Genomic DNA, 14,282 nt, shown 5'->3' with positions numbered 1-14,282 from the left:
TAGTTTTTCCTGTAACTGTGATCTTGGCAGAACATACTGTGTTTAAGTGGGACCTCATCACTCACGTGAGACTGTAATTTAACACGTAAGTCACCTTTATTACACCCCTACGTGATCCTGGTCCCAATAAACAGAAGTAATTTTTTTCTTTTCCCCAGAGATTAATCCGTCATCTGTTCTTCAGACCCCTAAATTCAGTGGAAAACCTATTTTCAAGGCCTCCCCTCAACATTCAACCCCAAAACCCTCAAAGTACAAACAATCAGTGTACAGTGTGGACAAGTATCAGGTAAATGGAATGGACCTGTACTTGTAATGCGCCTTCTCAGTCTTCCGACCACGTCAGGAGCGCAACTACAGGATGGCAAAGTCCATCGAACAGAAACTAACCATTTCATACACATTCACACCACCGATTTGCTGTGGCATCAAGGAAGCAAATTGGGGGTTCAGTATGGAAAAATGATGTCAGCAAGCATCAGTCTATTTAGGGTATACTGATTATGTAAGGTAAGCTGCTCAGCTCACCACATAGTATGCACACTTTCACACATCAAACTGATGGTTTACATGTTAATAAGTTCTCAGTAAGAAGTTTGTCCTGGTTCATAAAGCTGCTGTTTGCATCTCACCTTATATTGAAGATCCTCCTTACATACACTGTACATACTGTCTACATACAGTAGTGTAGGTCTCCTTGGAGACACCAACCAGCTCTAAACATGCTCTCTACCCCTTCTAAACTGTATCTGTATGAGAGTGTATACTGCCCTCTCATAGTGTTTACTCTATTGGTCTAAGTATTCCCTATGCGTACACTGTTTACTGCTCCATGTTCTCCATCATCTGTACAGAGTGTTTAGCTTCACTGAGCTATTTGTGCTTGTGTAACACAGTGTATTTGGATGCTGTCCAGGCATTGTCTTTCACACAGTGGCCAGGTGCCCATCACAGAGGTTAATGTTGTTTATCTGGCCCTTTACAGGAAGGATTTCGAAGAGCTATTTGACGTCATCATCACAAACGCCCTGAAGCCTGGTTTCTTCTCATTGGTGCCCCAGCAGAGGCCCTTCAGGACCCTTGGTGAGTACTGGCCTGCTGCTCTCATGCCCCACTGCACTTCATCAGCCAGTGTCTAAATGTCGACAAACAGTGAAAAACACCTGTTACAGAGTGTGAAGGAATTCTTATGATAGATGATTCGCTCATATTGAATACGTTTTCAGGAGACCATAAGATTATTTACGCCTCAGTATTTATTGAAGCTTGATCGAGCAGAACAGAGATCAGTAGCATAAGTGGAGTCACAGTGTAGATGCCAACCCAGTTCTGAAGGGTACCTCCCACAAACACACACCCACCTACCTACCCCTTTTCCACCAAGGCAGTTTGAGTGCTGGTTTGAAGCCGGTGTCTAATCTTGAAGCTTTTTTGCGTTTCGACAGCCAAAGTACCGGCTCTTATGCCAAGTAATCTGGTTTCAGCGTGGGAGGGGGGCACCTTTTGGGCAGCCAGCTATGTATTTATTATGTATAACATAGATGTTAGGGATGTGATTTTGAGCTGACACGCTAACTAGCTAGCTGTTAGTTAGCTAACATTACCCAGGCAAGCATAGCCACTAAAATCTGTTTTTTTCGTTCGTAATATTGTTTTACGTTTGAAGTTAGCATTGATGTAAGCCAACTAGCATAACCTTGGTTACAATAGCTACAGTTGGAGACATATACAGTGACATAATGATGTTGCTCTATTGTTGAGTCTCATTCCCAGCATCAATATTTGACAACTTGGAAATGAGATTTAACTATAATGTTTCTTGACTATGATTGGTTGTTTTTGTTCAGGTCTGGTGGATTTTTACAAATGCCATTAGGAGCACTAGGAGGAGCCAGAGGAACCCTGTTTTTTTTCACACATTATCTGTCTCATATATTACTGTCAGGATATAGTGAAAGTTTCAGCAAATATGACAAAAAATGATAAAATTAGAAATTACCCACTGCAGCTTTAAGAAAGCGCTGCCTTTTAGACATTTGCTATGTCATAAATCCCATGTGTTATTTTAAGTGTGTATCGTAGGGAAACAGAGTTCAATCCAGTTGTAATCTCCTAAAACTCTAAATATAATGTGAATATTTTAAACAGCTGTTAGTTGTGTTAGTAAGATTTATATCAGCTGCCAACATTTCATTGGCTCAGAACCTCACCGTCAGCGATCCACGTAAGTCCAGTTACCTTCCTGGGCTGCCTTCCATCTTTCATTAACCCCAGGCATCTGATCCTGGGTGCTCGTGTTGGAGGTGTGCACTGGCAGGGGCCGCCTGCTGGAATGCTCCCCTCATCTGGGTTGTCTTTCTGCCAGCAATAACACTGGGGATGCATTATGTGTAAAGACAGGATGATCCACTCTCTGAAATATTCTCTTCTCTCTCCCTCGCTCTTCCTGCGTTTTGCCACGTTGGCAGAAAAGCATCTGCTCTTCCTCTGGCCTCCACACACACTGACCACTCCTTTTTGAGTTGGAAACATCACTTGGTATTCTGCACTCTTAAAATTTTCTTTTTTATTTATTAGCTAATAAAAGTTTATTTATAAGAATTTGACACTGAAAGTTTATTACTTTAAGACTGATGATGAAACACTTTCCAAGTATTTGTAGAGATGAAATCCAGTATATACAGCTAATTATCAGCTCATAAATGATTTAGGAGAACTTCCATTTCTTATGTTGATTTACTCATTATCTGGAGCCTTTTCTATGTGAAGTTTACATGTTCTGTCCGCTTTTGTGTCGTTTCCTCAAACAGTCCAAAGACATGCAGGTTAGGTGAATATGTGACTCTAAATTTTACTGTAGGTGTGAATGTTTTAGCCCTACGATTCACTGGCAACCTGTCCAGGTGTAATCTACCTAATGCCCAATGCATGCTGGCTCCTCACACAGGTGTAGTGAAGTGCCTCTTATTGCCAGACCTGGTTTTGCCTCCAGAAGCCCACCAAGAAGGGTAAACATAGATACATTTCAAACAGCACAGTTTGTCAATGGACACTGATTCTTCCGAACCCCTGTGGTTGGACACAAGCGCATAGATTGAAGCCTGGCAAAATGGATTCTCGCATGATCTCATGCTTTCATGTTCATGTTGTCCAAATGCCTCGCAAGTCAGTTGGTTGTAAACTCACTTGATGGCTCCTTGATAGCTACTTAATGCTACAGTACACAATATATAGCCAATGCTCAAAGTCTTGGGCCAAATCTAACAGGTCACTGGAGCAATTTTGCTCACCAATTACGAAATGTCTTTTGATAAGTAACTGTATCCATTATTGATAACAAACAGTGGCCCAAATACAAGCCTGGAGGGGCTTGAATTCTTTGTTAGACTATGCACCATACATCATTTGAAAGCACAAACCATCGCTAATGTAACTGTGTAAACCATTTTGAGATCCTGATAGATTAAAGGTTAACCAAGATTAAAAGACCAGTGTGTAGGATTTGGTCACATGGTCAAGATAACTAGTTTGAATTAAGGTAATAATTGAAGCAAAAGATTTTTTTCTTGGACAGTTTAACCTGAACAAACTATAAGCTGTGAAAAATCTGCCTTGGTTTTAATGTGATATACATTAATTATTGGTTAATACATACAAATGTGAAACAAGGTTAAACTAGCCTTGGGCTTTCTTTTTAGGTTAGGCTAAAAAATATAGTTAAAACCTTGAAGACTGTCATTTAAAATGTGCTGTAATCACCAAATAACATGACAGAGGAGTGTATGGAAGGTGTTACATAAATCACTTAATAACCTCAGGCTCCAGGAGATATTATAAATCATCATCTTTTATGTAAGTAAAAACGCCACAGGACGTATTCAAAGCTGCTGCTCATCTGCACAGACCACATACCACTCATTCTCCTGTCTCTCTAGTCCAGTGTCCAGCTGTAAAGCTGTTACCACAAGTGTGTGTGTGTGTACACTCCCACATGTGCAGGTGCTCATCCCTGTTCTTTCGCTCTCTCCTCTCACAATATTTATAGCACATTTAACCTCAGTTTGAACCTGTGGTGGCCAATACTGTGTAGAACTTCATGGTTTTGTCGGCGAGAGTGAGAATCTTCTTTTAAGCTGCTCCTGCTGCTCTTAAATAGCAGTCAGTCAACTTAAAGACCCCTGCCTGTCCAGAGCAGTAGTTACCTACTTCAAAGAAGGCGCTCTATTGATTCCTAGAAAAACAGCATACCATGCATTTAAAAGGCTATTCATTAGTTTAATTATAATACTACACAACACTTACTGTCTGTTTAAATAAATCACATAGGATTGCACATATGTGGGGAACATTGACTATATTTATCTGCTTTTAAGAATGTGGTCATTAATTGTCAGACTTTTAATCAAATACAATTGTTTTGAAATATAAAATATCCTGGCTAAAACAGAATCACAGTAACAACACACAGAAAGACAAGGAAACTAAAAAAAGTTGGAGGAAAAACAATTTTGGTCTCTATATCTAATTTCACATTCTTGACTGTATGGGGGGTGTATTTTTATAGAACTCACCCATTTAAATTATATTAAGGCTTAAAGTTATACAAATTATATTTGTGATACTTTATATATGTATATATATATATATATATATATTGATGGAAACATGGAACTGTGTCTGTGTCAGCGTGTCTTGTTGAAAATAAACCAGACCATCCAATCCAGATATCAAAGAACGTCTGTGCCAGCCTCATGAATAACTTCCTGGTTGCCATCAATTCACTGACTTAAGTTAAAAAGGAAAACATAAGTAAATAACCCCCAAATCTCAGGACAGAATGTTTAAAGTTTGCTAAATTACAGAAAGAAAATACAGTCACAAGAGACTAAGAGGGGTTCACAGGTGGTATTAGAATGCATCTGTGGACCAGTGTAAACGACTGCCGAGACGCATTGTGATCCGATCACTCAGACCACTTGCCAAGGTGGTCTGGTACACATTTGACCGCATATCTTTTGTAGTGTAAACGCTAATGCGTCCTGGGCCACATTGAAAGACCACCTACTCAAGTGACATCCTGTAAGTACAGACAAAAGGTGCTGTCTATTTAGTTCACTGAAATGCAGATGATGTTTTTGGGCTCTTTTACCTGCCGAGATAAGCAGCAGATGTTTGTGTACACACTGTCTGTTTGAACTACATAAACTATAATCTTTGTGTAACCTTATTTATGACATTTATGATTGTTAATTATTTGGGCCTTCTTGTAAATTTGGTAAATGTTACACATTAAGTTATTTCTCACTTTGTTATTTCCCACCGTGTTGGCTAGACTGCAGTACAACTTCCTCTACTGCTCTCCACTGTGAGTGACTGCTGGACTGCCAGCCTAGCGGCAGGACGCTTCATGGTGGGAGCAGGATGCACACGGCCATTAATGCCTTTCTCTGGCATCTGTGATGGGAAAACATCAGATTTCCACACAGTAGAAATAGCAAAAGTGTGTGTCCTGCTCATAAAGTTCAGTTAAAGCATCCCACAGCGCACCAGCATCTCTTTTGCAGGGCTGCTGACAGCGCAGGTAATAGTGACAAGCTATTGTGCTGTTGAACTGAAAAATAAAAAGGACCGTGATAATTGACATTGACTGACAAAATTTTCAGTATGGTACACCGCCATGAAAGCGTTTATTTGTATATAGAGCGAGGAAGTGAGATCCGATTACAAGCGGTCACTCGAGACGCATGTGGAGATGCATTCTAATGCATTCAGGTCTAAACTGACATACTTAACCCAAGAAGCATGTTAATTCCAGGTGTAAACAGGCTCTAATAGCATGATAATTCTTTGATTGGTTGATTGCTGATATGTTCACCTTCATAATCTCATTTACTGACTGTTGGAGTATCCCACACATAATCTATTTATAGAGACACAAACATACCCCCTGTTGAAACTGTCTAATAAAAGCCTGATAGTTGTCTGTGTTCATAAATTGTTTGTTTTATGTCAATATCTTGAGAGTCCACAGCTCAGCTCAGAAGGCCATATAGAGTCATGGTTCTGCAGCCATAAGTGAATACAATCTGGACTGTATAACTCTGCTTTAGAGCTGTAATAATTCATATTGAGTGCTCTGCCTGCTCAGTGGACAGTAAACACTAACTGCACCCTCTTGAACATCTGCAACATTTTTTTTATATTAAGTCAGCCTGCAGGGAAAGCGCTTCTCTGTGTGCTCTTGATGAATGATAGTATCAACACGCCGCTAATAAGACGTCCTTCAGCAGTAAACTACAGAGCTCACGCTAAATCTGTCACCAATTCTTCAAGTACACCATCTTCTGGAAGTATGCAGCACTCGTGACCTTTGTGGTGTTGCAACCTGAAGTCATGCAATGGCTAAATGAATATATTTTTTGGTACTTGAAAATTATATACAGAAATTCGAGTTTAAAGTTGCACGGTTAAATATTTTTAGATTAACAATTGAAAAAACAGACTTTGTGTAAAAGTGAGCTCTACAGAGCTTTGTAGCAGATCATTGTTTTTTTTTAAGTATATTTTTTTCGGCTTTTTATGCCTTTATTTGATAGTGACAGCTGAAGACAGACAGGAAAAGGGGGGCAGAGAGAGGGGATGACACGCAGCAAAGGGCCGCAGGTCTGATTCGAACCCTAGGCCGCTGCAGCAAGGACTCAGCCTTGGTACATGGGACACCAGCTCTACCAACTGAGCTAACCGGGTGCCCTGTAGATCATTGTTTTGACTGCCCACAGTTTCACTGTTTTGTTCAAGCTGGCCGCCTGCATCGACCTCCTTTCCAGTCACTGCTCGCAGCTGTTTTCAGCATAAAGCTGGTTGCATTTGTAATGGGGTCTTTTCTCTCAGTTTCAGCCCTCTGTCCAGGCTCAAACTGTGTTTCTCTTTCCCCCAAAAGGAGCTTTGTGTGTAAATTCAAAAATGCTGGCTTGGTGTTTCAGTGTGTGCGGGGAGCTTTTCCAAAGCGATGACGTATGCCGGCTCAGTGAGGTTGGGGGCTGTGTGCCAGTAAAGTTAATAAGACAGGTAGTCCCCTCTAACTTTCTCCTTGTACTTTCACTTTCTGTATCAGTATAGACGTACTGTATACACAACAGAGCTGCTGTAATTAGCCTGCATTTATGTTGATTTTGTCAACGTTTAAATTACAAAATAAGGATTTTTATCAGCCTAGCAACTTTTCACTTTTTCTTCTAGGCAAACATAAAACTTATAGCCCTCAGTCATTATTCACGGGCTCAGAAAGGCTGGATGTTTTGCATGGCTGAACGCATAGCTACGACATTTTTGGAGGGTAAATGTGAGGTTTTGGAAGTTTTCCTGGCCGACACGTGGTGATGCGTAGTGGGGTTGTACTGAAACGAGAGGTGCACAGCTGGATCTGAATGGACCAGTCACCGCTGCTCTGCTTTCTCCCACAGCCTGGTTCTCCCCTCCCCCTGCTGAGTCGATGGCTTCTGAAATACAGTACGCATCAACAGCAGCTTAAATATCTTTGTGGAGAGAGTGACTACCAACACATAGAATCATAGTAGCTTAAGTTAGACCTTTTCCCTGATCTTTTTCCTCTTTCATCATGATTTTTTACTCATATATAAAGGGGATTTATTTGAACTTTATTCAACAGAGATCTATCTTGAGATAGGAATAAGTTCTGAGAGTGTCCTGGCTAAAATGGTTCTGTTACGTTATGCGAACCACCTTGTTTAACTTGAAATGAGCAGCTAAAACATTGGTTAAATGCAGTAATATTTCTTTAGCAAAAATCTAGATGAAGAGTTAGCCTACATTAATCACATACTAATTCCTACTGATCGCCTATAAACAGATAGATAGCCAACAGAAAATCATGCTAATGTTACTGTTGTGATGTTAAATTAGCTTACCTTTTTAATGTTGTGTTTTTGGGGTTTGTCCCAGATGTTTTTTTGTCAGTGTAATTGACTATTCCTAAATCCCACCCCTTTTTGATTTGTCTTCCAATAACAGTTGAGCCTCTCTCCTCTCCCGATTCATACCCCTCCTGTCCCTTCCCCGCTGTGTCTTCATCCTCCCCATAGTCAAGCTCCTGGTCGGAGCCATTGTAAATAACCGTGTCTCTGTCAGTCTCGGAGGCTGGGAACCCGGTTCAGTTGCCCACTCGCCCGGCTCCGGTTCTGGTGCTCCTTTTCCTATGTTAGCTCCTATGCTAGCAGTGTAAACTACTACCACGAGCTCCCAGTCTGGGTATTTGTTTGCATTGTTTAGATTATTGAAGACGTTTTTGTTTTCAAAGGTTACTTTCTGTTTAGTTTTCTTCTTGTTTTTTTCACGGATAAAATGTTGTTGGTAAATAGTTTTTGTCATAGTTTGTATTGACAAAGTGAACACTGCACAAGACTGAGAAATAGAGACAATGAAAGAAAAGCATAGTTGTATAACACAGCAATTCCTTAATGAACTCTAGTAGTAGAGTTTCTAATGCAGTGCTTCACAATCTTACCCAACCTTTTCATGTTGTGATGCTTTCAAATGAAGCAATGCCAATTTGTGCTTCAGTGTTGCAGTTTCAGGTGAGTTGTGCAGTTAGCCAAAAACAGTATTTTTTTATTATCCTGAAGAGGTTAGCTGGTCCAGTGCCACTGCGGTAGTGGGAGTATTGGAAGCAGTCCATACAGTTCACACTCTGCTGCTCTGTCTCCTTGTGGGCCGGCTGGTGAGTGCTGTGGTGAGGTTTAGCTGACGAGGTTTGGTGCGAGCTGTGTAGCAGCTGGCTGTTTGGTCAATCTGTGGCGTCTGATTCTCTTTCCTGTTCTCCAGTGAACGACGTGGAGGACAGCGAGGGCCTGCCGTCGCTGGACAAACCCGGCTGGTACTCCCAGGGCAACTGGCCTCACCTCCACGAGCTGCTCAAGACCATGACGGGGAAACCAGACCCCAAGGTAGGCCAGCCGCCTCGTACTGTGTGTTACCGGAGCAAGCTAGTCAGACTTCTGGCCGGACAACATCCCAGGCTTGCTTTGAGGTTGACTCCAACTCTGGTTTTTGGCAGAGGCTGAAAGAGATGCAGGCTTCACGATAAATCAGCTCAGGGAGATTCACACTGGTGTGATGGAGAGGAGGAACGTGGCCCCTGGCATTGACTGTCGGCACGGCTGCTGTGTGCCAGCATGCTGGGAGTTCACTGATAAAACAGGCCAGACAGTGCAGCCAGCTCCACTCATACTTGTTAGTAAATGTACAATGCACCCCATTCTTAGGGACAATGTCTGCACAGATCAGAGACCTCTTTTTATCTCTCGGGTATGGGAGAGAACTCAGCTTGATAAAAGCAGGATTCACTGCCTAGTCCTGCCTAACAGTGGTTTACCTGACAGTAAGATTCTGATACAGTACATCTTTACTCAAAACAACACAGCTCTGTTTTATATATATATATATATAATAAAATGTTCTGTCACCAAATTCATTACTGCTCTGGGGACTTGGCAACTTCCCAGTGTTGCTTAGGAAAGAAAACAGTGTAATATAATTCACTCGCACAAATGCCATTGGTTCCACTCTACTTTCTTTTGTCGGTTGTTTCAATTATGATGAAAACCTTTGCTAAATTTATGTTACATACATTTTCATTTCACATTATAAGATATGCCAAGATCATAAATAAACATCAAAATCATTCAAGTTAAAAACTTGCTTAAAATGGGCCACATCTGGGATTTGTGAGATGATTTCCTTCGCATTTTTGTTGTAGTATGCTTATAAAAAATAAAGTAAACCTTTCAGATAAAGACTACGCATAACACTAAAGAGTACAAAGAGAAGGGCAAAATAGGTCAGAGTGAATAGACTTCAAAAATTGCTGAATCATCTGAGTCCTCAGCGGTCTGAATTTGAGCCAGCCACAGAAACTGACATTAGACAGTCCACTGAAAGCTGCTTGGCTTACAGAGGAGGGGAGGCTTGCTGTCCCGCACTGGAATTCCTCATCTGCTGGGAAAATGTATCAAACAGTGCAGCATTCCAGAGAAAGCTCTAGAGCAGTGTCTGTGAAAAAAATCACTATGGAAAGGTGTCACAGTTTAAAAAAGTTTGGAAAATGAACAATCGTGTCAGATGAGATGACACCAATCTTAGAGTTTGCACTAAATATAAAAGTGACTACTGATTTCTAATACTTTGAAATCCTGCCCGCTGTCTTCTCTTTAATTCCAAAGAATGACTTCATGTCTGATGTATAATAGTCAACTAAAAGAACACTGTAAGGGCAGCGTTAACCAGCATTTATTGCAGCAATGTTATTATGATTATTATGTTTGGGGTCATTGTAAGTCTTTGTTAGATTGGAATATTAGAGAGATCTCAGGAAATGAGGGAGAGAGGTGGGCTGTGTCGCACCATCCAATTTAGTATAAACGTAAACGTAAAAGATGTGGCATTGTTTGCAGTCAGGAGAGGAAGCTAAAATATAAAGAAATGTCTCCTGAATAAACAATAATGACAGGTCTGTTAGCAACCCAGATAGCTTATTGAGCCATTGGCAGGCTATTGCCAGTGTGTTACCGGCAAGCTAGCATGTTTTTATTTATTGATTGATTTTCTTATTTATTTATTTTTGCAGCCACTTCTTATGAAAGACCTTTAAAGCAGTAGTAACTTATCTCTGGTGTCCATACTTGCTCTCTGCATTATCCCCAGAAGTAGAAAATGATGGGTTATAGAAACAATGCGAGAACAGCACGGTGGCCCAGAGGGTAGCACTGTCGCCTCACAGCAAGAAGGCTCTGGTTCGAATCCTGGCTGGGCCCTTCTGTGCAGGGTTAGCATGTTCTTCCTGTGTTTGCATGGGTTTCCTCTGCCATCATGTTAGGTTAATCCTGTTAGTAGCCCTGACCAAGGTACTGGCTTAGAACTGGAGTGGTCTCTGGGGCTGCACATTGGTGCTCACTGCTCACTGCTGCTGGATCAGATATCCGAATAGGGATCAATAAAGGATAACCTAACTTTATATTTATGGATTATCAGACACAGGGATAGGGATAATAGGTAAAAATAGGTATAACATGGTAAAGTGAAAACACTTACAATATTGCCCCAAGATTGGAAGACAAAAGAAAAGAAACAAAAGACTTATATCATAAAAACTGAACAGCACTAACCTGACACCCAAAAGCACTTACACAATTTAAGAAAATATAAAATAACTAAATCAGAAAACAAAGACAGCTAAAATAACTATGTCTTTGCAAATTACATTATTACTATTATGAACTTACCCAGTTCCATAAGAAAGCCCTAACCTGACTTCTACGTGTAAAAAAGGAACCTTTTTGGCTTGGCAAATACATTTTTGCTGTGTCATTTTCTTGTATGACCATGTCCTTGTGTAAAGCTTGTGGGTATTGTAGTTTCCCACAGGACTATATAAGAAAAAGAAGAAAACATGACATGGAAACCCTGACTGTGTAGTGCCCACCCAGCGGCGCCCATCATCGTCCACATTCCCACCCCCTCTCCCCCTCCTCCCAGCCCCTCTGCTCAATGCCCCCTCTGTTCCCCAGCCACGTGGAGAAAGCGCTTGTGGAATTCAGTGTCAACCTGCACTTATGGCTGCTTTAAACACTCCTCTGGGGTGACCTGAGGCACTCTGTGTTTTCACTTCTCTCCACTTTCACCTGACAGGACTTAATGCAGGTGGGCTGAATAGAGGCATTCAGGGAAGATTACAATTCCCTCTCAGCACAGTGTTGAACCTGATAGGGTCATGGCGGAGCTGACGGGACATGATCATGGAGATTCAGGTCCGAGAAGCGCAGTTGTGATCATTCTAAAGCGTCTGTGCTGTTTTTATTAGTAGTAGAGGAGTTTGGATTCAGGGCTAGCACTAGCAACTAGATGCCACTAAATCCTCCCCACTGGTCCTGTATTTTATTATATATGTCTATATATTTATTTAACCTTTATTTAACCAGGAAGTCCCTTAAGATTGAAATCTTTTTTCTGAGGGAGACACCAATTACAATTTAAGTAAAAACAAAAACACAATTGACAGGGAAAGGAAAGAACTCCATCCAGCTCAAATAAGGCAGTTGTAACACTTTGAATAAGGTTTTCGTCATTTTAACTACTAAACTATCCGCCCTATTCAGCTTGATCTCATTGCAAACATGCATTGAAAACACCTGTGATTATCTAATTCTTTTGGCAGAATTTTTCTCAACTTAACGGGAATATAATATTTCAGGACTGAATATGAGACCAAAAATGAGAATGGCCCCCTCCTCTCCCTGTGCTCTGGGCCCCACACAGTGTGCAGCACAATGGGCTCATTAAGGTCCCCCTGCATGCCTGCAGCTCTGTTTACCTGGCCTGGCTTTAGATTTAACTGCTCCTCTGAGTGATCGGCTGATAAGAGACGTGGGTCCACAGGCCCACACTGCATGTCATCTTAAAGCCACAGTAAGCCGTTTCTGATAGCATGAGGACACAGGAAATAGACTCATAGCAATGAGCTGTATCATCACTGGGACACTGAGCCACAGGGGCATCGCACTGGGGTCCTTGTCTCCGACCTGTCCGCTGTTTAATAAACATATATTCTCTGGTTTGGCTTTCCCGAGCTCCTCGTCAGCTCTGTATCCATCCACAATGAGTCTCTTCTATAACATGTTGCCTCTTAGCTGGAATCCCTGGCCTCTGTAAATATTTATCATAGTGATCCCATGACTCCGGCTGCGGCGCTGCTGAGCAATGAGAGATGCTGGGCTTTTCGGGGTACGAAGACCAGCTGTGGGCAGTTCTGGGAAAGTCGTGGTGGAAATGTGATTCCTGCAAACCCAAAAACAGGCATGTGTGTTATCCATCTTTCTGCTAAACTATTAGTTGTTCTGTATTATCAAGCGGATGATAAAGAGCAGGGTTGTCTCTGGATAGCTTTCCCATACAGATAAGTTGTACACACAGCAGTGAGCCTAAATGCAAGGTTAAGGTCTTCAGATTTCATTAAAATGGGATACTGCCTGTGCTTGAGAAAAAAGAGAGAAATATTAACATTTTCAGCCTTGAGCTACAACCTGAATATGAGAGAGATCACATTTTGATCTGATATCTCTGACACAGTGATGGCCTTATTTTAGAACCTGGTGTACTTTTGAACATGCTGTTGCTGTTGTTTCTAACCTGGTTAACACTTCTGTTTTTAAAATAACAAGGGCTGAAATAGATAATGTGTGATGTGAGTCATTCTCAGAGAATCAGCATCACCCTCACTCTGCTTTACAGAACATTTAGCCTTTGTTAGCTCATTGTTTCTGGTTTTCTAGCCTAGTAGTTTTCAAACTGGGGTTCTTGAGTGAGTTGTAGGGACTCTTCAGAAAATAATGAAAACTGAAGTGATAGTGTACAAACTAAACTAAAATAAACATATACAGGTAATGTCTTAAGTTTTAGTTCTTGTCAATTTGGTTGAATTTCTCAAAACAACAAGCATGAGGAGGTGTTGGCAGATATGGTATGTTTATTGAGACTGGGATGTCTACATGATTGGGCGTCACTTGCCTTCACAAAGTGTTTTATGTAATACCTGTTCTAAACATCTTAAATCTTGCCCTGACAAACACCGCTATATTGTTATTGAAAAAATAACTAACTGTCATCGAAGGTAAAAAATCTAACTTTTTAAACAATAAAAACTAAACTAAAATGACCTGAAACTGAACTAACTAAACCTAAACTGAATTGGCAACAAAAATTGAAAATGAAAAACGAAAAGAAATGAAAATAAAAACTACAATAGCTCTGGTCATTAGTTAGGTTGTGGACACATTTTGACCTGGTGATGGTGATGGAATAACTGAACCAAATTTCTCCCAATAAGTCTATTTTATGTTGAGGTATATTTACAGTAAGTGAAAACGTACCGAATGCACCAAATGTCATTTGATAGTTGATGAGATATTTCAGTCTGGACCAAAGTGATGAACCCACTGATGGACACTGTGATGGCAGAGCCAGTTCACTACAGACACAATAGTAAAGATGATAATGAATATTTTAATCAATTTCATCCCCAATATTTGACTTAATACAGTGCTTGGATTAGTGTTTTACCACTTATTTCAAATATATATGTACATATAGACATTGCTCATTTTCTAAAGCCTAAATATTTTTTCATATTTCAGGGAATATTAGCAAGTGTAATTCTCTTACTACACTGGCAGATATATTCTGTTTTGTAGTCTGTATCTTCTCAAATCAAG

The 14,282-nt window shown here is 40.8% G+C and overlaps 1 protein-coding gene across 1 annotated transcript in view; it reads left to right on the top strand.

The window, feature by feature from the left end:
• nt5dc1 (5'-nucleotidase domain containing 1) overlaps positions 1–14,282 on the top strand; it is a 64,674-nt gene that overhangs the window by 40,852 nt on the left and 9,540 nt on the right. The window contains exons 11-13 of the mRNA XM_035679079.1: positions 917–1,083; positions 8,842–8,979; positions 9,074–9,249. Coding sequence (XP_035534972.1) covers positions 917–1,083; positions 8,842–8,979; positions 9,074–9,249 — 481 coding nt within the window. The remainder of the gene's footprint in view (positions 1–916; positions 1,084–8,841; positions 8,980–9,073; positions 9,250–14,282) is intronic.

Source organism: Morone saxatilis, unplaced genomic scaffold (assembly GCF_004916995.1).
Source record: "Morone saxatilis isolate NCDOM2014 unplaced genomic scaffold, NCSU_SB_2.0 Contig7, whole genome shotgun sequence".
Taxonomy (NCBI): Eukaryota; Metazoa; Chordata; class Actinopteri; family Moronidae; genus Morone; species Morone saxatilis.
This window is presented reverse-complemented; position numbering and strand designations above follow the sequence as displayed.